General features: G+C 50.4%; 1 protein-coding gene across 3 annotated transcripts in view; it reads right to left on the minus strand.

The window, feature by feature from the left end:
* Window positions 1-20,642, minus strand: part of sima (HIF-1 transcription factor component sima) — a 64,354-nt gene that overhangs the window by 31,617 nt on the left and 12,095 nt on the right. For 2 of the 3 annotated variants that reach the window (XM_001357610.4, XM_015183262.2), the window contains exon 7: window positions 7,766-7,907. In XM_001357610.4, coding sequence (XP_001357647.4) covers window positions 7,766-7,907 — 142 coding nt within the window. Of the gene's footprint in view, window positions 1-7,761; window positions 7,908-20,642 lie in introns of those variants that run through there. The other variant, XM_033379215.1, reaches the window with a different exon arrangement.

The raw sequence follows: 20,642 nt of genomic DNA on the forward strand, positions 1-20,642 counted from the left end.
TTTTCACGCTCTGTCGCTGCTGCTGGTGCTGCTGGTGCTCTTCCGATGATCTTCTCTCTGTAAAAGATCTCGGGCGGGCCTTGGCATTGCTCCAGCGCACGTAGGCGGCAGTCCGAAAGAGAGGAGAGCTCCTGCCAAGGTTCCGTTTACCTTGGAAGCTCATCGACTCCCATCATGTGATGCTCTCTCTCTCTCTCTCCGCGCTCTCTTCTTGCTTGTTTACAGACAATAAATGCCTTCGATTACCATTGCTCATTCATTCCCCGCGTTCCCCGTTCCCTCACTCTATCGCTCTCTCCCTCTGGCCCTCCTGTTTATATTGTTTATTGTCTCCGACGGCGGCTTGTGTCAACTTCTGTGCGCGGAGCGGGGAGAAAGAGTTCCTTAGTTTTATGCGTAGTTGGCGTGTTTCTCTACTCCCCTTCTCCTTCTTCTTCTTCGTCTTCTTTACTATCCTCTCCCTCTCCCTGTTTTGCGGGGCCGACGGTTTGACGCCCTCGAAATGCCAGCAGAAAAAGAAAGAACATTCCATTTTGATAACTTGCTTCTTGGTCTTTCGTCCATGTCCGTCCGTCCGCCTGTCTGTCTGTCTATCCTTTCCGTCTCCCCTCCCCATTCCCCGCTTGCGTAATTTGCAATTACGATGGAAACTTTCGGCACCCCCTCCACCCCCTGGTATGTCTGTTGTTTGCGCCTCAAATTATGCAATGCCAAATGTTTGTGCGCGATAAGAAAGATTCCATGGGAAAGCAAGGAAGTAGTACGCAACACAAAAGGAAGAGCAAGGAGCAAAGGAAGGCCTCGCAATCTCAAGAGAGTACTCGCACCTTTCCGTTATCGCCTCTGCCCGGAGCCTGGAACAGGAGCGGGGCAGATAACTGCAATCGCTCTCTCACTCCATTTAACGGTACAGTACACGTGTCAGCTCTCCCTCCACCTACTCGGCTCCGTCCGCTCAGCTGTTTCTGGTGCAAGCAGGAACTTGTTACCCACGCCCCTGGCGGCATTTGTTTGTGGGAAGGGGAGGGGGAGGGGGCGTCGGTGTCGGTGTCCCAGGCAGAGCGCGACCAGGGATTCCACTCAATTTCGGCCTACTTTTAGGCTCATTCTGTGGAAGAGAGCGCTCTCGCCTCGCTCTCTCCCGTTTATTTGTCATTCGATTTCTCTTGAGCATGCGGCCTAGGCGGGACCTTGAACTCGAAATTTTTTTTGTTCCTGCTTCGCTTTGCTGCTGTTTTCACTTTCCTTTTCGTTATGTAATCCTCTGAGAGACAGAGAGAGAGAGCGAGAGAACATTTAGGCTCGTGCAATGGCATGGAAAATCGAGCACAACTTTCACTTTCAGCAGTCAACGACACGACACGGGACCCCACAGAGCAAGAGGGAGAGAGAGAGAGGGAGCGAGAGTGTCAGAGTGTGTGAGAGCGTGCGAGGCAGAGAGAACGTTTATGTGGTACAGAAAAAAAAGCAGCAAAAGACAAACAGAAATGCGACGCAAAATATTTGCAAGAACAACAAACCATATGATGGTTTCCCGTTCCCTCCCTCGTTTTTGTTGCTGTTAAATCGAAGTGCCATAAAAAAAAAGCTCAGCGAACAAACAAATAAATTTTGTAATAGGCCTTGTAGTAGGAGGGGGAAACAAGGGGGGGTGGGGGCGAAATTGATTTGCCTTTTTCTCAGGTTTTTATTGTGGCTTTCCTCCGCGAGAAATGTCAGGGCCAGCCCCAAAAAGTGTGCTTCCGTAATTGTCACATCATAAGAGAGGGGGCGAGGGGGAGGCAGTGGATCTCCTCTAGCCCCGCTCCTCTCCGTCCCACAGTTCGTTGACTAAATTCTACGCGGCACGTGTATTTATAGCCCCCGAAGTGGGAGAGAGAGAGAGAGAGAGAGCGCGCACGAGGAAAAAGTGCCTAAAAATATGCCTCGAAAAAGAGTGTTCTTGGGGGAAAGCGTAATTGAGGCAAAGGAGCGAAGGGACCGGAACGAAGGGAGAGCAAAGCAAAGAATGAAATCTATTCCCCCTCCTCCTCCCACAAGCGGTGGATTGAGTGGTTAGAGGGGGGTCGGGGGTGGGTGGTTGTTGGCCACATGAATAATGCTTATGGTTATGGCCTGCCCCAGCCGATGCCATCCTGCCACCGAGTTTAAAATTATTGAAGGGAAAACAAAATACATTTCCAGAGAGCTAAATTACGCAATTTGCTGGCCGGTGCACGAGAAGCAGGTGGAAGCGGAAATAAACAGGTAAACACACGCTCACGCACACACTCCCTCCCTCCCCCCTTGGGCGGGGGTCGGAAGCACAGAAGAGACACGCGTTCATCGACTTCCTCCTGGGGGGGGGGCAGGACTCCTCTGCCTCTCACTCTCTTTCCCTGTGCTCTGTGCCCCATTCGCATTTCTCCTTTAAGTGTCAATTACATTGACGTTTATTCAAATATGCATCGCACGCGGCTCCACTATGGGAAGAAGAAGTGACGAGAGAGAGAGGGAGTGGGGGAGGGGAGCCCCCATTCTAATGCTTATATAAAAGCCAACTCAAAGGCCTCCTCCCACTGCTCCTCCTCCGTGTGTGCGTGGCTCCGGCAGCACTTTCCCCGCAGTTTGCGTGTGAAAAAGTCTTCAAGTTTCCAACATTTTGTGATTTTCGGGCGGATTTATCGGGTTTTATTGTGCGTATCACACAGGGCCTTGCCTTGCCTTGCCTTGCCTGTGCCTTTGGCTTGGCATTTGCCGCAGATATATGTTAATATGGTAATCCCCACGCACCCCCCACAACCCCACAGCCAGGGAGCACTCCATCAACTTTTAAAGCCGCGCATTTAAAGAGGCTTCCAATCAAATTATGAACTGTGCTTCGTGAAGGAGCAGGAGAATGGAGAGTGTAGAGTGGAGCCAATGCATCTCCGATTCGATAACGAAGCAGATCCATTTTACAACGTTTACGTTCCGTTCCTGCTTGTCCTGCTGGCCACCAAAAAGCCAACACGCAAATTTTATGTCCAACATAAAAAGGTTTTCATGTGCAATAACCAGAAAAACCAGAGACGGAGCGGAACGGAGCGAAGGGGAACCCGAAGCGGGCCCCAGAGAGGGCTCCCCGGAGGGAGCTTTGTCATGTGGCACGGATGATGCTGTCCTATGAGCGGCGGCAGCAAGCCAATCAAAATGCAATTTCCACTCATGCACACAGGACATCATTTAACGACACACATGTGCAGGAGGAGCAGCAGGGGCAGCAGCAGGGTCCCTTCTCCTAGGTATACAAATAATATATATGCAAACAAGTTGATTTAGCCAGCCCTCGGCTCTCCTCTCCTCGGCTGTGACTATGAATTTGTCATCAGCGTCGCAGGCGAACGCAGAGATGAAAATATTTATACAAATAATAGCTACACAAAGAAAGACACGCGGCACACGGTGCGTATTCGCAATGTTGTTTCAGAGTCGGAGCCGGAGCTGGGACTGGGGCTGGGGCTGGGGCTGGGCGAAAGCGACTTCATCAAAACAGAATCAGCTGCGATGACAATCTCGCCCCCACGAAAAGGCTGCCACAATCGCCTCAAGGAGCAACATCCCTAGCAGTCTGCTCCTGCTCCTTTTCCCTTTTTCGTGGAAAATTAAATTCCTGAACAATGAAAGGCCGGAAGGAGGCTAAGAGAGAAAGAGAGAGGGTTCCCTCGCTCTCCTTTTCCCCCAAAAGTTTTAATGGCGCGCTTACACGTGTGTAAAATGTTCTTTCTTCGGAAGGGCCTTCTGCGCATCCCCGAAGGATTCCGGTTAAAGTGTTGCGCCATTCACAGTTAATTATCGTGACGTCAGAGCGGCCGAGTGCCCCGCCGGAAGTTGGCAAACATTTCCGCTCTCCAAAGAGCATCGGCAACGGGAACGGCAATTGGATTTGAAGCACTCGGACATTAGCATAATAAATTGGGGCCCAGGCCAGGCCAGGCCAGGCCGGCCTGTTGTTTGCTTTATCGGAGGAATCGAGTGAATAACTTCATCGCTTAGCCGCATTATTAAGGCGGCTTTAATAACGAGTCTAAGCCAGCAGCAAGGATTCTTTCGGATGCGGAAGGAGTATCCGGAAGGAGAGTACGTGCCCAGATAACTAAGGCTTATCGATGATGGAAGGACTGGCATTTTGTTGGCCTTTCCAGAATAGTTCCCCCAACCCGGACCAATCCGACCTCCTGCTAACAGCCTTTTGGTAATTGTGTGGCCATAAATCTCATGGTCCGTGTGTCCTTCGGCTCCCAAGACGGCACGGAACACAATTTAACGCCTGTCCTGGTGCGGGGCGGGTGCCAAGGCGGCCATCACATTAAAGAGACATCGAAGCAGGACGTGTCAGGTGTGTATTGGGTGGAAAATCGATTCGAGGCAATTAAGGTCAGACGCCGGGGGGGTAGTGGAGGAGGAACTACCTCAACTTTTTCAATTAGGTGGCCACCAGGTGACCAAGCTATCGCTCGGAAGAAATCAGAGAGTCAAAATTATGTCCACGCAACGGAAACAAAAATCAAACGGACGGGGAGAGGGCGGCGACGGGGGACCCTTCAATGAACGAAGGAAGGGTTCAGCGGATGGTTCTATCGGGAGTGAAAACCCCATCAATAATCCCGATTAGAAAGAACATGTGCATATGAAATATTTATGCTGCGGTCTGCAAATGGAATTCTTTGGGAAAAGGTCGCATGCATAATGGAATCAGGAAAGGGGAATCCGGAATGGACGAATGGAAGGATGGATGGATGGGGCAACGCTTTAATTTCGGGATTTCGAGTTCATTTTATGGCAGGTCCGTCAGGCAATCATAAAGGAGGACATTTTATTGCCTGAAAGTAGACTCTCCCCCCCCCCTCCTCTCTTTCTGTCTCTCTCTCTCTCCTTTGGAATCCCTCCCTTGTTTTAGGCTTAATTTATTGTTTTAATTTTTAGTCTCCCAGCCACAAAATGGCGTCCTAAGCCTGCTGTCGATGTCGGCTCGGTGGCTCGGTGGCTCGGTGGCTCGGGGGTTCGAGGGGGGGCTGGGGAAATCTTTTTGGTGAAAGTGTTAAGAACTCGTGTAAATTCCATTAGGGCTAAAAAGTTTGCGTTGCGCGTGGAAGGGACTGCCGAAGAAAGAGCCTGTCAAGTACGATAAATCAAGGACACCGCCAGCACACAAAGGACATCCAGTGCAGGGGGCGGGCTTCGTTTTGGTAATTAAAAGCAACGCGTCCCAGGCATGGCTGAAATTATGCAAGACGAGCCATAAAAATGCAAATTTTCCCTGGAAAACATCCGCCAATAAATGTTAATTGGATAGCCCTGGATTTACCCCGGTTCGGTTGGGGAATTATCTATGCAAAATCGTGGGAACAACACCGCAGATACGGCCAAGAAATCGGGAATCTATAAATATGCATCGACAATTACGCATTGGACCGGCGCATCGGACTGCACGGCTCCCACAAGAAAAGCGACCTTGAGGCGGCTGCCAAACTGAGGGACGACCAACGCGATCAGCCGCCGTTCTCTCTCTCTCTCTCTCTCGCTCCCGATCCCTCTCCGTTCGATGAATTCACGCCATTATCATAACTGGTGCGACTGTCCGTGCAGAACAGTTATCAGCGAACCGTAAATCGGACAAAGTCCAACATTACTTCACCGTAGGGACAGAAAAGAGTGAGAGAGTGAGAGCGAGTGCCAAAATAAAAGTAAACAAATTTCAAAGAGAATATTTCTAGTTGGCAACTCGACAAACACAACACTCCCGCTATCCCGTTCCCTCTCTTGCTGTGTGCTTGTGAAATGTTGCAATTACAAAAGCAACATGCGCTTGTTCCAATAAATTTGTTGTCATTCAAATGCGCACGAAATTGCAAAAAGAGAAGAGAAATGCTTACAGCTAGTAGTCGACTAATTGTTACCCAAACGCAGAGGAGTAGGCAGCAGAAGATCGAACTGAATGCTAGCGTAGGCTGTCCTCGCGGTGCCATCGGAGCAGAAAACGAAAGCTAAACTACAAGTCGACTAACAGTTACCCAAGCGCATGGAAGAGCAGAGCTTACCGTAAAATGCAATGCGAGCGCAAGCTCTCTCTCTCGAAAAAAAACAAAGCTGCTCAACCTGAGATTACCTTAAATCAAAGCAGCGCACATCTCGAGATCAAAGCAAGATTAGAGCGCAGGCACTCCTCTCCTCACTAGTACTGTTGGGCGGTAGCAATGAGGAGAGCAAACGCACACAAAGCTTCGCGCTCTCAGCGCTCTTTTTCTCTCTTTTCCTCTGCTTTTGCTTCAGCTCCTGCAAACAGTGCGTAGTCAACAATTACACAATCGATTTCCGAGTCGTCGTTCCATCGGCAATTGAATCATTGAATCATTGCCTGATTGACGCAGTTAACAGAATAATATAGTCAGCCAGAGAATGAGAGGGGGAGAGCTAATCACATGCTGTATCTGAATTAAGAGCAAACTGTCAGCATTCATTTGCACCGCTCGACTGCATACGTACGACGGCATGTGTGTGCAGGAGGGGAGTGGGGGTACTGCTTGCTAATCAGGGGGCGTGTCGTTACCGACAAGACATTTGCCAAAGTGAAAGTGATGATGATGTATTCGAATTAATGAAACCATATAAACAATGAATCCAAAAACCGGGGCACGAGGCTCTAACGACAGTGTGGGGGTACAATTAAAAACGAATTTTCATTCTCCCCCGAAAAAAAAGAACAATATACCCGTATATGCCCCTTCCCGTTCCCCTCCCCTTCTGGGCGCCCAAGTGTGAAGCGGCAGAAAAGAGGAAACAAATGAAACAATGCACAAATATTTGCTCATACACGCTTAAATTAAGTAAATACAAATTTATTTGAGGTACTTACCCGTCGACCTGAAAGAGGAATAAAAACGAAGGAGGAATGTTGTTCTAGGGAGCCGGTGCTGCTGCTGCTGCCGCTGCTGCTGGCACGACATCCAACAATCGAGGGATGGGAGGGGGCGGATAAAGGTGCTTCTCGAGTGTCTGCTGAGGTCATTAGAGAGCCGCTGCCGCTCTGACAGAGCTGCCAGAGTTGCCATTGTTAATTTGCTATTCAATGTTGACCCGAACGTGGACACACGCAACGGCCATAAAAACAGAATTCAAATAACAAATAAAAATTCGATATTCGATATTGAAATTGAAATTGAAATAAAACGCTAAAAGGAAAGTGCACGAGGCGGAATTGTGCTTGAAATATGGATATGGAAATTGATGGAAACTTCCCCCCGGAGTGGGGAACGGAGTGGAAAATGTGGGCCACATCTGCGGCTGCGGCTGCCGCTGCGGCTGTCAATGCGACAGACAGAGAGACAATAATTGACGGATTAGAAAAGCAAATCAATTCCGCAGACTACCTGCAGACGAGAGCGATTCTCCGCTCCAGCGAGCGCGCTTTTGTGCAAATTTCCAGCACACGCACACGCCTAGGCCCCTCCCCGCCCGCAGCAGGCTCCCCCTTTGCCGAGAGTTGGAAATATTTCGAGGAGGAGGAAATTAAATTCGGTCGATTAATAATGAAAAAGTGGAGCAGCGGCTTCCGTTTGCGGCTTAATTAAAAGATAAAAACGTGCCCCCCACCCCCAATATGTAATGAGCAAATATCCGGCATTGTTTCGCCCACCCAAAATCCAATCCCCAATCCAAGTGGCTCAATTCGGACTCGACTCGATACCCAATTGAATATTCTACGGTTAGTACAGAGTATTTTTGAATTACTTGAACGACGACTCACCTGATGACGTAGTTCACGCAGACGACGCTCTGGGGCTTCTGCTTGTCGTAGACGATTGTGGCCTGGCTGACGATCCAGCAGTAGCCGCCGCATTTTCCCAGGAAGCGGTACCGACAGGTCTCCCCCTGTCCCTTGCTCAGCACTGCAAAGGGAGAAAGAGAGAGAGAGAATGAATAACAATTAAATTATTATTGTTATAAACAAATGTCAAGCCCAAGTTCTAGATCTACTTTGGGGTTCCGCTCTTGGCAGACAAATCAAATTACAACCACAGCGAAAATCGCATCCACAAAAACCACAAACAGAATCTTCTGCGGTCTACCGCTCGCTGCCTCATTAAAATGTGGCTCTTGAACCAGATCCAACCTGAAATATCAACAATTTTGAGGGCATTTTAGATCTACTCCCCCCAGGAAGTACTCCCCACCCCTGCTGGGGGGCTGGTTGGCAAATTGTCAAGTCTCAAATTACGGCGCCAAAAGCGCTCGAGCATAAAAATTAAATAATAGCAACTTGCGAAGGCAGCAACGGGACGACAGGGAAGGAGGGATTTGGGCATTTGATTGAGCCTTTGAATATGTCCGTGTGCGTGTGCGTGTGCGTGTGTGGGTGTGGGTGGGCATGGAGCATGAGGCTTGGGGCTTGGGGCAAGACATCAACGAGGAAACGTTGCCAAGTAATTTGGCTCAACGAGGACGCCACATAAACTCGATTTTAATTAAAACCCACCAGAAATAAAAACCCCAGTATAAATGTATGGGTGTCGCGGCACACGTGCCTCGACACTAAAATACCCTAAACAAAAATATATCGAGTACCGAGTATGCCCGAAAAAGCCCAAAGGGTTCTAGCATTAATAGCAATCTGTAATCCTTTAGATATGATTATTGTTGATGATTCCACGTTTTCGGTTTTATCGTAGATCCAAAAAGATAACGAAAATGTGCGTGTGAGCATGAGGGAATCGCGAGAATATCAGTCGTTAGATGCCCGAGATTAACGAAATTAACAGCTACAATTGGTATGGAGGACTGGTCCCATCTTCCTGGCCATTCTTCCGGCAAATGCAGCGACAACAAACGATGGTTCAAGGTGTTGATTATGGAGGAGACACAGGTCGACACCTGATAGTGTCCAGATCCAGATGGATTCTACCTTTCATTGAAGAAGTAACTATGTATCTGAGAATCTTTAGCCCTTTAGGAATCCTATCCTTTAGGAAAACACTTCCTTCTATTACGGGCTGTTGCATACATCTTCAAGAATCAAATACACCCCAGTAACCCAGCCTGTAACGAGTACCCCTGGTATAAAAACACAGAAATAAAATAAATATAAGCCCACACACAGAGAGAAGCCTAGGTAGAGGCACAGATACAGGCCGTGTGACAAAAGCCGCGTCTTGCCTGGAAATCGTTTCAATCACATTTTATGGCCGCCACAGCCAGCGACAGCAAACATAAACCAAACAGAGAAAAAAGCGATGAAAATTCATAGGAATTTGGAAAAGCAATTGAAATTCATGGATGCCCTCCAGGCTGCCGGGTCCTGCAATGGGGATTAGCCTAATTGCAGAGCGTCGCAGGTGCACACGGGCAGAGGCACCCCCTGGCCCGCAAAGAGAGGGGAGGGGGAGAGGAAATATGGCACTTTTGTATAAATCTCAAGGAATTAATTGAATTAGAGGGCAACCACAGTTACGGATACACGAATACAGTGCGGCTCATAAGTGTAGGGACAGGAAGAGCCCTACAAACTGGAAGCCAAGCTTCGCTTACAGCTGGGAAACGCACTGTACACCGAAAACTTTCGTCTCACTCTCCGATTCATTCATTCATTCATTCCTTGAGTTAATTCGAAATCAGAAGCAGAAAATTAGTTTTTCCTCCCGCCGTTCGAGGCGTGGCTTAGTGGAAAACTCTTGCGGCAGGAGGCGGTGGCAGGAGTCAGGGGCATCCTTGAGGGAATGGGACAATTATGCGGGGTCATTAATAAGACAACATCTAAAGAGGCCGCGGAGTCCGAGTCCGAGTCCTGCGCGTGGTGACAGCTCCCCGAGATTGATGCCAGACATACAGACATATGGTTCATGTGTGCAGGATGGCATGATGGCAGGAGTCCCTCAGGAAGCGATGTGTCCCTCAAAGGCATTCCACACAAAAGTATCGTGTCCTGTGGCCCCCCGCCCGCGCCCCTGCAGTGCTCAGACGATTGCCATTTGGCAGTGTTTATGTGGAATTAGCAAAGTGAGCAGCAGACAGAATCAGAATCAGAAGCAGAAGCAGAGCGAAGGCAGGACCCAGACACAGACCGACGGCAGCTGCAGCTGCAGCTTCAGGAACCTTCCTTCCAGCAGTGAACTTGATTTGCCCTCAGCCAAGGACTTTTCCTGGCTGCACTGTGCGGCATGCAGCAGTCGCTGAGACGGGAAATATTAAAATATCTACGCGCGGCAGCAAAGATCATTTATCAGCAATTTTTAAGCAACATTCCTGGGCTGCTGCTGCTGCTGCTGCCACCGCCCCTGTCCCTGTCCCTGCCCCGTGCCCCTGCCCCTGCTCCGCCATTGCTGCATCCACAATTTATGAACACGAATGCAATCCGCTTTTCGCATGGCAATGGCCATGGCAGTGGCAGTGGCAGTGGCAATGGCAATGGCATTCCCAGGACCTTGCCACAGAAGGAAGGATGCCCAGGAAGGATGCAGGCGGGCGGCCATTTGTACAAATAATCAAACAGGGAGAAGGGGCAAGAGACTCGACTCCGAATGAAAGACAAACATCAAAACCGCATTCAAGGTTATGTATCACAGGCGAAGGATGAGCCCGGAATGCAGGGGAGGACTCGCAGGATGCACTCCCACACACACACACACACACACACACACACACGCACAATGGTCAGACACGCTCGAGTACACGGGTAAATCCTCGAGGCAACATAACAGTAACAGTAAATCATCATCAACCCCGGGGGGGCACGGTGGGATGTGCTCGAAGCAGCTCCTGCGCTTCGGTCGCCCTCCTGGCCCCAGTCCGCGCTGGCCAGTGGCCACTGTAGCGCTCCGTTCGTGTGTGTGCTCGCCGCCTTGATTGTCTGACCAGAGTCCGGCATGGCTAAGGATCCCCGCGCTGCTGGGGGGGAGGGGCAAATCACATTGGCACAAGTGGATAAGGAAATAAATGTTGGCTGTTTGGCTGTTTGGCTGTTTGGCTTTGGCGCTCCTGCCCAAAGGATGTGCGCATAAATCAAGGATTTGTTTGCGGATTCTCTTGAACAATCCAATCCAAACAGTCCCCCTTCCCCTCCTTCTATGGGGTGCTGCCACCCCCCGAAAGGTAGTTGACTTGACAGTCGCCTTAGACTTGAATTTAGAGACGCACGTAGCACGTAGAGGAAGCATTGACCTTTTGCCTAGGGGCAGGGCCGAGGCAGGGGCCACGTGGCGTATGCGTAATCCGCTCTAATTGAATTAAGCCCCGACATAATCCCCCCACCCACCCACTGATCCGAAATCTGGAATCTAAAATCTGAAATCCGCTTTCTGCAAGTCAATATGTGCTGGGATTTGTATGCAAATCGCTCTCCTTCGGGCAGCTCAAGGCGGAGGACTCTCCGAGCGAAGACGGACGCCAGTCGTGTGGAAAATTGCATTTCGCCGCTACCTTTGTTGCGCCACCGCCAGTGGCAACGACTTGAAAGGGTTTCCCCTCCAGGCATAATGCAAACTTACTGCCAGGGCTCCCAGTAATGCCCTGGTAATGCCCATAAATGGATTAATGAATGTTCCAGCGGGTAGCAGTCAGCAGGCAAGGGTTCAAAGGTCAGGCGGGACTCCCTGCCTGCCTTTCAGGAGTAGGCCAAGTTTTGCGGCTAAGGCCAGAATATTTCATGAGCGTCTCTGCGGCTCTCTGCGGGTGTACAGCCACACATTGGCACGTGAGGCATGTGGATGTGTGCCCTGGGAAAGGACACTTTCGGTTGGACCTTTATGGACCGCCTGCAGCGTCCTGTGAAAGTCGACAAGTTTGTCCTTCGATGGAACCCATTAAAAACTACTCAAAATGTCAGCGGGTGTGTCACCGCACTGTGGCGCAACCACAAGGGGCACGGGGGGAGGGGTGCGGGGGCATGCCACAACGACAAAAAATGCTACACAAATTTGTTCAATTTGCAGGGAAAATCACATGGAAAACCATCCATTTCCACTTGGAAATCCGTGCAGAAAAGGAAACGCAAGAAAGAAAAGCAAAGTCGGAAGCAGGCAGCGACTGGAAAAGCGGAAGAAAAAAGTTAATTGAAAACAAAAGTCGGAAAGAATTTGCATATATATTTGCCGTCGCTCTGTGCCTCTGCCTCTGCCTCTGCTGAGACGTGCCGCAAGTCAATATTTATTTATGCGTGCGGCACAAATTTAAATGATTTAAGAGCCCCGCCCCAGCCCCCGCCCCCGCACCCGCGAAAACTAAAGTGCAGCTCCCACTCCCTGGGTTTTTGCATTAATTAGAATTTAACAAAAATAAATGTCGGGTAATTGAAAACTTGTGCCAAAATCTACAGTCCCTGCCCCTGCCCCATCCCCTGCCCCTTCTGCTCATTACGCTCCTCCTTCTTTTGGTGTTTAAGTTCTCTCAGATTCCATTCCATTATGCTCATTAATTCCATTCATTTCCCAAAAGCAAAGCGGGGGTATCTGAAGGTGCAAGAAGGTATCTCTCTCTGCCGCCCCCCTGCCTCCTGCCTCCTGCCCCTGCCCCTGCTTTTAATTAACTCAATTTGAGCGTTAAGAAAGACATCATCAGGAGGCATCCATTCAGACAGGAGCCAGTGCGGCAGGGCAGGAGCACATCTGCGGCACCTTCCCCGCCCAGAAAGATATCAATCCTCAATCGTGGATCTCTTCAATCTTCCATTTTCCGGAGCGAGGAGCAGGAGAGATCCCTATCGGGACTGGGATCCTTTGGAGCGGTGCCCCTGGCTCTGTGGAAACAATTAAGTGTTGATGCTACCCCATTTTTTTGTTGACTCTGTGGCGCCACAGCTGCAACTTTATTAAGCAAAAATTTAATGGCGGTTGCTGGCTGGCTCCTTCCTCTGTCTTCCGCTATTCCCGCTCCCCTTCGCCGCTCTTCGTTCCTGTCGTTTTTCATTAGCGCCACCAACTGACTTGCAACAATTGTTGCACACACACCCACACCGCGCCACACCCAGCAACACCGAAACAAATAACAAACTTTGGCTGCAACATTTTTCCGTTATTTTTCTCGCTTTTTTTTCGCCGCTTCATGTTGTACAATTAGTTTGCCACCAGAGGAGTCCTCTTTCCATCTCTCTCTCTCTCTTTCTCTCCCTCTCTCTCTCTCGTTTCACGCTTCTGCTGTGTCCATTTGCCAAATGTCTAATTGGACTTGCAAAAGATTTCTACAGAGATTTGGGGCAAGTTTTTTCCAACTGCCACGCACCAGCAGAGCCCCCATCTCCCCCTCCCCCTCCCCCCACTCCTTTTTCTCCCTTTTTGGGGCTTTATTAATAATTTCAATGGGCCTCTGGTCGAAACCCGTAAAAGGCCTTCCTTCGTTCATAATTGAATTGTGCGTCTATCAATCAATATTATTTGTGGGACATTCGTGGGTCGAAATCCTTCTTTGGGGCGGGAAGCCGAGAAGTCGAGAAGGCGAAAAGTGTATGGCGGCACTTGAGGCAAAGTGCTGCGGCAGGCACATAAAAAGAAGTAAAAACTAAAAGAGAGCAAGCACCGCGGCAAAGAGGAGCTTCCTCCGAGGTAGAACACAACATTTTATGACGCATCTAAATGCTCTGCCCCCCGCAGGGGCCATAGCCACACCACTCGCAGAGTGTTCCTTAAATGTCAATCTATCTGTTCGTCTACGTGTGAGTGTGTGTCTGTCTCTGTCTGTCCGACTGTCAATTCAAGCAGCAATTGCAGCAGCAGAGGAGCAGCAGCAGCAGCAGCAGCAGCAGCAGCGACAGAGACAGAAGCAGAGGCTAAATGCGTTGAAGGAAAATTTCATTTGCAGATATCGTGCTGTCATTTAATAAACGAAATGTGAGACACACACACACAAACCCACAGACAGAAACAGTTACAGAAAGAGAGAGAGAGCGAGGGGCTAAAGACAGACAGAAGAAACGCAGCGATGCAGTAACAGATATTGGCAACACTTTTCACACAGACACTGCGAGTGGACAGGGGACTGGAAGTGGGAGCGGGAGAGCCACACACATGTAAAGGAAGTGCGGCAGACTGGAGAGAGAGACAGAGCGAGTGCGAGAACAAACCAAATGCTGAGCGACAGCCACAGGCAGAGCAGCAGCAGCAGCAGCAGCAGCAGCAACGCCAGCAGAGGCTCACTCGTGAGAGAGTGGGAGAGCGGGAGAGCGAAGATTGAGCCCTGGCCGCATTCACAGCGGGACATCATCGCAGGCAACGCGCGTAGGTGAATGCACCCATTGTATAACTAAACTAAAGCACAAGAAAGGGACAGACAGACAGGCGAACAGACGGACAGAGAGACAGAAGCTCTGCATCTACTACAACTATATATATATCCACGCAATGTATGTGTGTGTGTCTGTGTGTGTAAATCCCGCTCGTCGCAAACTAAATGCCAATTTCAGAAAATGACGCGGAAAAAAGAACGAAAAAAAACGGTGTGTGTGTGGCTGACACGCAATGATCCGCAGGAGGAGGAGGAGGAGCAGCCGGAAGGAGGGAAAAGTGGAGCTGGGGGCAGCCCAAAGCCCAAAGCCCAAGGCGGATACCTTAGCCCCCACCGCCGTCCTCCCCGCCAAATATGTAATTGACAATGACAGAGCGCCAAAAGACCAGTCAGCCACCGCCAGAAGCAACAAAATTTAAAATCATTTTCATGTCCAAAATTCAACGAACGACGCGACGACGGGAGGGGGAGCTCCAGATGGAAGGAAAAGGTGCCAGAAAATGCAGGTAAACAAAGTCCACCCTCTGCCCCCCCCTCGTGGATATTAGTGCAAATCACTAAGAAAATAAACACGATATAATCAGCAAATGAAAGCAAAAACCGAAATTGATATTGATATGAAGAGAGAGCACGAGGGATTGGGCATCCCCATCGGACGGAGAAGTCAACACTTCATTAGAAGCCCTACGGGCCATGCCCTCTGACCCCAATCCGCAGCAGGGAACAGGGGACGGGGGACGGCTTACTGGAGGCAAATATTTTGCCAGTTTACACGACTTATTTAGCGCCGACGGATCAAAGTGTGGCCAAAAGTAACAAGCGGCTTTTGATTGATTGAGAGGCAGTCAGCCGCCCCCAGGGTGCGGACCCGAGACGCAGCCGCAGGACCCAAGTCAAAAGGTTTTTTGTTAAGCAAATTGTGGATGGCATTGTGGAAAGGTTTTTGTGCCTCAGCGGGGCAGAGTGGGGGCGAAGGCTGGAGCACATTTTGTATTCGATTGTGAAGGGATTTGCAAGGGGATTTCCAGGGGATGGATGGGCAGAAAAATACAGTGGCCTGGCCATGCAGACAGTGAGAGCCGCTTACAAACAATCCTGGTTACATTATTCAGCAGCTTTCATTCATGAGTTTTCACTGTAACAATAGGAGACACAGGGAAAGCTTAAAGCTACTATACAATAAGTGAATGGCCTTTTCTGGTACTCTCCTTTAAGAGGCCCATCAACCCCGAGTCCTCGATCCGTGGTCGTTAGCCTTGCACTTCTAGTCTCCTGAATTCCCGACGTTGACTGCCCAGAGGATCAGATCCCAGTCTCACCAGCAACTATTGGGGAGCATCACTCGCGTCGTGTGAGGTTTGAGTGGCGCACTCGGGCTCGGGCTCAACCGAGTGAGTCCGAGTGAGAGTGAGTCCGAGAACCCAGCTCCCGACTATTCCCAGCTGATCCGAGATTTATTCCCCGCAGGAGGGCGCTGGCGAGTCTCCGGTCCAGAGAATGCAAAAACAAAGTACACGCAGCTGTGTAGCGATTACATTGGGTACGATTCGAGTCTTGCTGTTCTCTCGGGTGATGTTTCGTTGTCGTTGCACGTCGAACCCTGAGTCTTCACTGTACTGTAGTCCCTTACGTTCCTGCCACAGCAACAAAAAGTGTTGCATAGTTTCAGGCTCATCGGCACTTCTCCCGTTATCAATACGACTTGTGCATGCAATTTCTCTTCTCCTTCTTTCTCGCTTGCCTAAGCACATTTATTCGTTTTGTCTGACACAAGTAAAGCAGAGGAAGAAGATGGAGGAGAAGGAGGAGAAAATTGAGAACGACACTCATCAACACACACACACACACACACACAGAGAGAGGCAGAGGCAAATGCAGATACAGATACACCCTTTGAGAGTAGAGTGGGGCGGAGGGGGGCGAAAACCTCAACGAAAACTTAAAAAACGAAGCGCAGGAAAAGGCAAATCTCCGCTCTGCCCTGCCCTGCCCCCTCCCCCTCCACAGCCAGCAGCCAAAAACATAAAACTTTGCACATTCATTGGGTTTTCTTCTTCTTGGGAGCTTTTCTTTTTCGGTGTATCTGTGTGTAGGTGTGGCTGCATCTGTGTGGAAAGAGTAGAGGGAAAACTGTTCGCCTTTTTTAATTTAATGAAAATTTTCCACTTGGTCGATTGACATTTTCTGTTCTTTGTCGTTCGCTGTGTCCGCCCCTGCCCCCGCTTCCGTGGCAGGGTGTTGCAAGCAAAGTTTCCTCTGAGGTTTGCCAAATAAACACACAAATTTACTTAGCTTTCGCACGCGACAGAGGGAGGAGGTGGAGGCGGAGGCGGAGGAGGTCCTCTCACAGGATGAACAGAGGGGGAAAAGGCGAAAAGTCGTTGCATTCTCTGCGGCGGCTGGCGCGAAACTTTTATCATTTTGCCTTTGTTTGGAGCGTGTAATCAAATGCATATTTGCATGCCACATCCCCAGCCCCAGCCCCTGCCCCTGCCCCTTCGGCAAGCCCCTGCCCCGTCCTGTAAGCTTCGCCTTTTGTACAATTTTCTGCAAGACTTGCGAAAAACTTGCAGAGGCGGCAAAACTTTCATTCCACCAGCGGCAGCGCACAAAAGTATGCAAGGCCCCCGATAAAGGCCAAAGACATTGCAGAGGAGAGAGGAAAGAGAGTGGAGAGAGTGGAGAGAGGGGAGAGAGGGGGGATATATAGCCAGAAGGGGCGTAAACGATTCAAGCGACTATAAAGTCAATTAGCCAGCCCCATCCGCGACTCCAAGTGACATTAGAGCGGGCGGGGGAGGAGAGGGGAGGGGAGGGGCCATAAAAGTGTTGAAGGAATCGAAATGAACTTCGGGAAATGTCATTAGGAGGGGGCACAGGGCAAGGGGCACGGGGCACGGGCTAGTGGCACGCACATTAAATGTTATTAACGCATTTCCCCCCAGGAAGATGCAACCAAAGGAGGCAGGACAAGGCACCCATTGTTGCAGCAGCAGCGGCAGCAGTTCAATGGAATAGTTATCTAATTTGATATGCCAAACAGGACAGAGGCGACTCCTCTCTCTGCTGGAGAGAGGGGAGGCATTCAGGAAGGAAGTGGCATCAAATTGTTGCCACATTTGTTAGCAGCAGCAGCAGCAGGATGTGCGGACCATCCTGACGTGACAATTGACTCGAGCACGTAGCAGGAACAAGGAGCAAGTAGCAAGCAGCAAGGACCAGCCGCTGTGCAGCTTTAAAGCGTGAAATCCTTGCCCCAAAACTGCCTGAAGGATGCGCGCTTCAAGGAGGAAAGTGCTGCATTTATGCATTCATCATCATAAGTCACTGCCCGGACACAGCGGACACAAATGAAACGAAATATCTGCAGACGGTAGATGGTAAACGGCAGATGGCAACGGTAGAGGTGCGCACACAGCCCAGAGCTCAAAGATGGCCAAAGATTCTCGGGCGGGGAGCCAGCAGCAAATAGAGCCATTCGGCTAAGCCAGGACACAACCGGCAGCATCCAGCGAATGCATCCTTTGGGGAATGGATCCGCAGAACAGGAATTTCCACTTCCCCCGCCTTGACGTTCCCCCAGCAACTAATGGCCTCCCATCCACATCCATCCAGAGGATGCTGGAGCTCAGCTCCAGGCCCCACGCAGCTCACGTAGCCCCGGCATATTTAATAAACTCTGGCAAATTAAGCGAGCGCCTGCAGGCGACTCCAGGGTGGACTTCATAAATCAACAGGTACGAGGAGAGAGCCACGGCACCCCTCGGCCCTGTTGCACTTGCAGTTCATTAACATTATCCAGAAAGACCGAAAGGGGCTTGAACTTTGGGCACCAATTGGGGGGGAGGGAAGAAGGACGGACATAAGCCTACAATTTCTAACTCTATGGACTCTCTTCCGACTCCCGCCACCTGTTGAGCACCAAAGGGAGGAGCAGGGAAACTCCTGTGTGTGCTCTGGAAAAGTAATTTATTTGGGGAAAACTCCCGCAGGAAGCAGCTCCTAAGCACCACTGCCAGCCACATCCGGCGCAACTTTAAGCCGCATTTCCGCTCATGCAATTTTAATTTGTCAAATGCAAGCGACTCGGGCGGAGCAGGCGAAGAGGATGCTAAAATTAACTGGAAAATTTTACAATCCACGCGAGGCACCAGAGAGGGAGAGCTCAAGGATTACTACTCTCAGGGCAGGCGAGGGACGGCAGAGGGCAGACGGCAGACGGCTGGCTGGCAGCAGCCGAAACGAGGACGCCGCCGTCGAGCCACTCGAATTGGACCATTAGTTTCGACGGCATTAGTTTGGCGCTTTCATGGCCCAGACGCGGCAGACGACGGCAACAGGAATAAATAAGAGACGAGCAGCGGGACGCAATGTAGAAGGGGGAAGGCGGCAGGGGGCGTGCACTGGAAGCGAGTACTGGGCAGAGTGGACCACGAACCGCGGACCAATGTCGATCCCCTGGCGGAATTATGCATGTAATAAAATGCGGCGGCATCGACGGCAACTGCAACAACCCGTGCCGTGCCGTGCCACGCCCCAGTCCACGCCCACTCTCGCCGCGAACGAAATTTAAGTGCATTAACATAAAAAGTGCCAGTGGGCACAGTGGGACGACAGTAGACGTGCATTCGAGAGAGGGCAGTGATGCCAAGGCGCGCAAAGATGAGGTGACAGTGCTGCCAATCGGTGACAGAGGTGACAGTGCCAATGGGTTCCAACGAAACATTCAAACGAAAGTAGTAACAGTTCTACATTTGAGAGATGAAAACATATGTAGATTGTGTTCAAAGAGATGCTAAAGCTGCCAAGGCGAGCCAAAAAGAGATGACAGTGCTGCCAATCGGTGTGAATGCTCGCCAAAAGAGGTGACAGTGCGGCCAATGACATAGAATGCTCGAACAGGAGAGCCAGCAACCAGTACAAAACATTTAAACGAAGATTAAATTTGAGAGATGAAAACAGTGCTGACTAAGCGTGAGAAGACACTTTTTCATGCTCTCTGGCACCAGTGTGCCTGTTTTGCCCCCGAAAACAAGATAAATAAACTTTTGTGTGCAACTGTTTTGCGCGGAAGTATCGGGGGGGAGGGAAGGGACACTGTAAAATAGGGGTGTAGGGAGGGCCCTACTCTGATGAGTGCAACGACTTGGCAGCACTAAGCGTCAGCATCATCGACACTTTTGGCAGGAAGCATTCGGTTCGGCTCGGGCCGAGCCTGGGCCAGACATGCCGCGCGACGTGGCACAGGAAGCTCTCGTCTGGCAGGGTGTCTCCCAGGGGCGTGTGCGAGTGTGTGTGGGAGTGTGTGTGTGTGTGCATCCTGCATGTGCATCCTGGTGCACGAGCCATTAACAGACTCGTAAACTGGCAGTTGCTTGTTATGTTGATTACACAACCAAAAAGATAGGGAACCGGAGACGGGGAGAACGGACGAGCAGCAAATGGAAATAAAGTTGAAAAGCCAAAAGCTTGCACTTGAAATCCTGGAATTTGGCAGACGATCATCAGGGGGCAGGCAGATGCAGTTTCCTGTTGGGTTTACGCGGGATCCTGCTCCTCCATGGACGCACCGCGTAGGCCATCCCCCGCAAAGGATCCCCCAACAGGCACGTGCCTGTCAGCAGGGGGTCGGCCCCTCCTGTCGTGCCCCCAGGAAACCGTAGGAGATACAAACAAACAAACAGCAGAAACTCTGCTTCCTATTCCTCTGCTGCCGCTGGTGCTGCTTCTGCCGCTGCTGCTGTTGCAAGAGTTGAAAGTTGAATGTCTGGCAAATGCCGCGGCAATGCCCCCGAATGCAGCAGTCACTGAAAATGCAATTCCCCCCTCTACTCCCCCCCCCCCCCCTCAACGAATCGAAGAACTTTTCACACGCAGCACAAAATCTGCCAAAGCCACTTTTCGGTATTGTTTTTTGTTGCTTTTCCAAATTTATTGCAACACTTTTCTGCCACTGCCACTGCCACTGCCACAGCATCAGCTCCATTTTCCCCTTATCTGTCCCTTATCGTCCGTCCGTCCGTCTGTCCGTCCGTCTGTCTGTCTCTCTGTCAGTGGATATTTATCTGCCACGTTAAGTTTACTCTGCCACTGCTCCTGCTGTTGCAAGTTCTCCCGCTGCTGCTGCTGCTGCGATTCTTGGATCTTTTTCCTTGCGTTTCATAATTTTTCGCCTCGCGGCCAAATTGCCGTCTTTATTTGCAGCATGGAAATGCTCGAACGCAATTTCCCATTTCCATTTCCATTCCAATACACACCAGAAGGCAGAAGGCAAAGGATGGGGCATGCAGCGTCTCTCACGCGCTGGGAAAATGGTAAACGCTTCGAGATTTCTTTCACCCGCATGACATTTGCGATTTTCCGCACATTTTGCGTACTTTATTGAACTGTTTGTCACATGGCGTTTGGTATTTTGT

The sequence above is a fragment of the Drosophila pseudoobscura genome, chromosome 2, assembly GCF_009870125.1.
Source record: "Drosophila pseudoobscura strain MV-25-SWS-2005 chromosome 2, UCI_Dpse_MV25, whole genome shotgun sequence".
Taxonomy (NCBI): Eukaryota; Metazoa; Arthropoda; class Insecta; order Diptera; family Drosophilidae; genus Drosophila; species Drosophila pseudoobscura.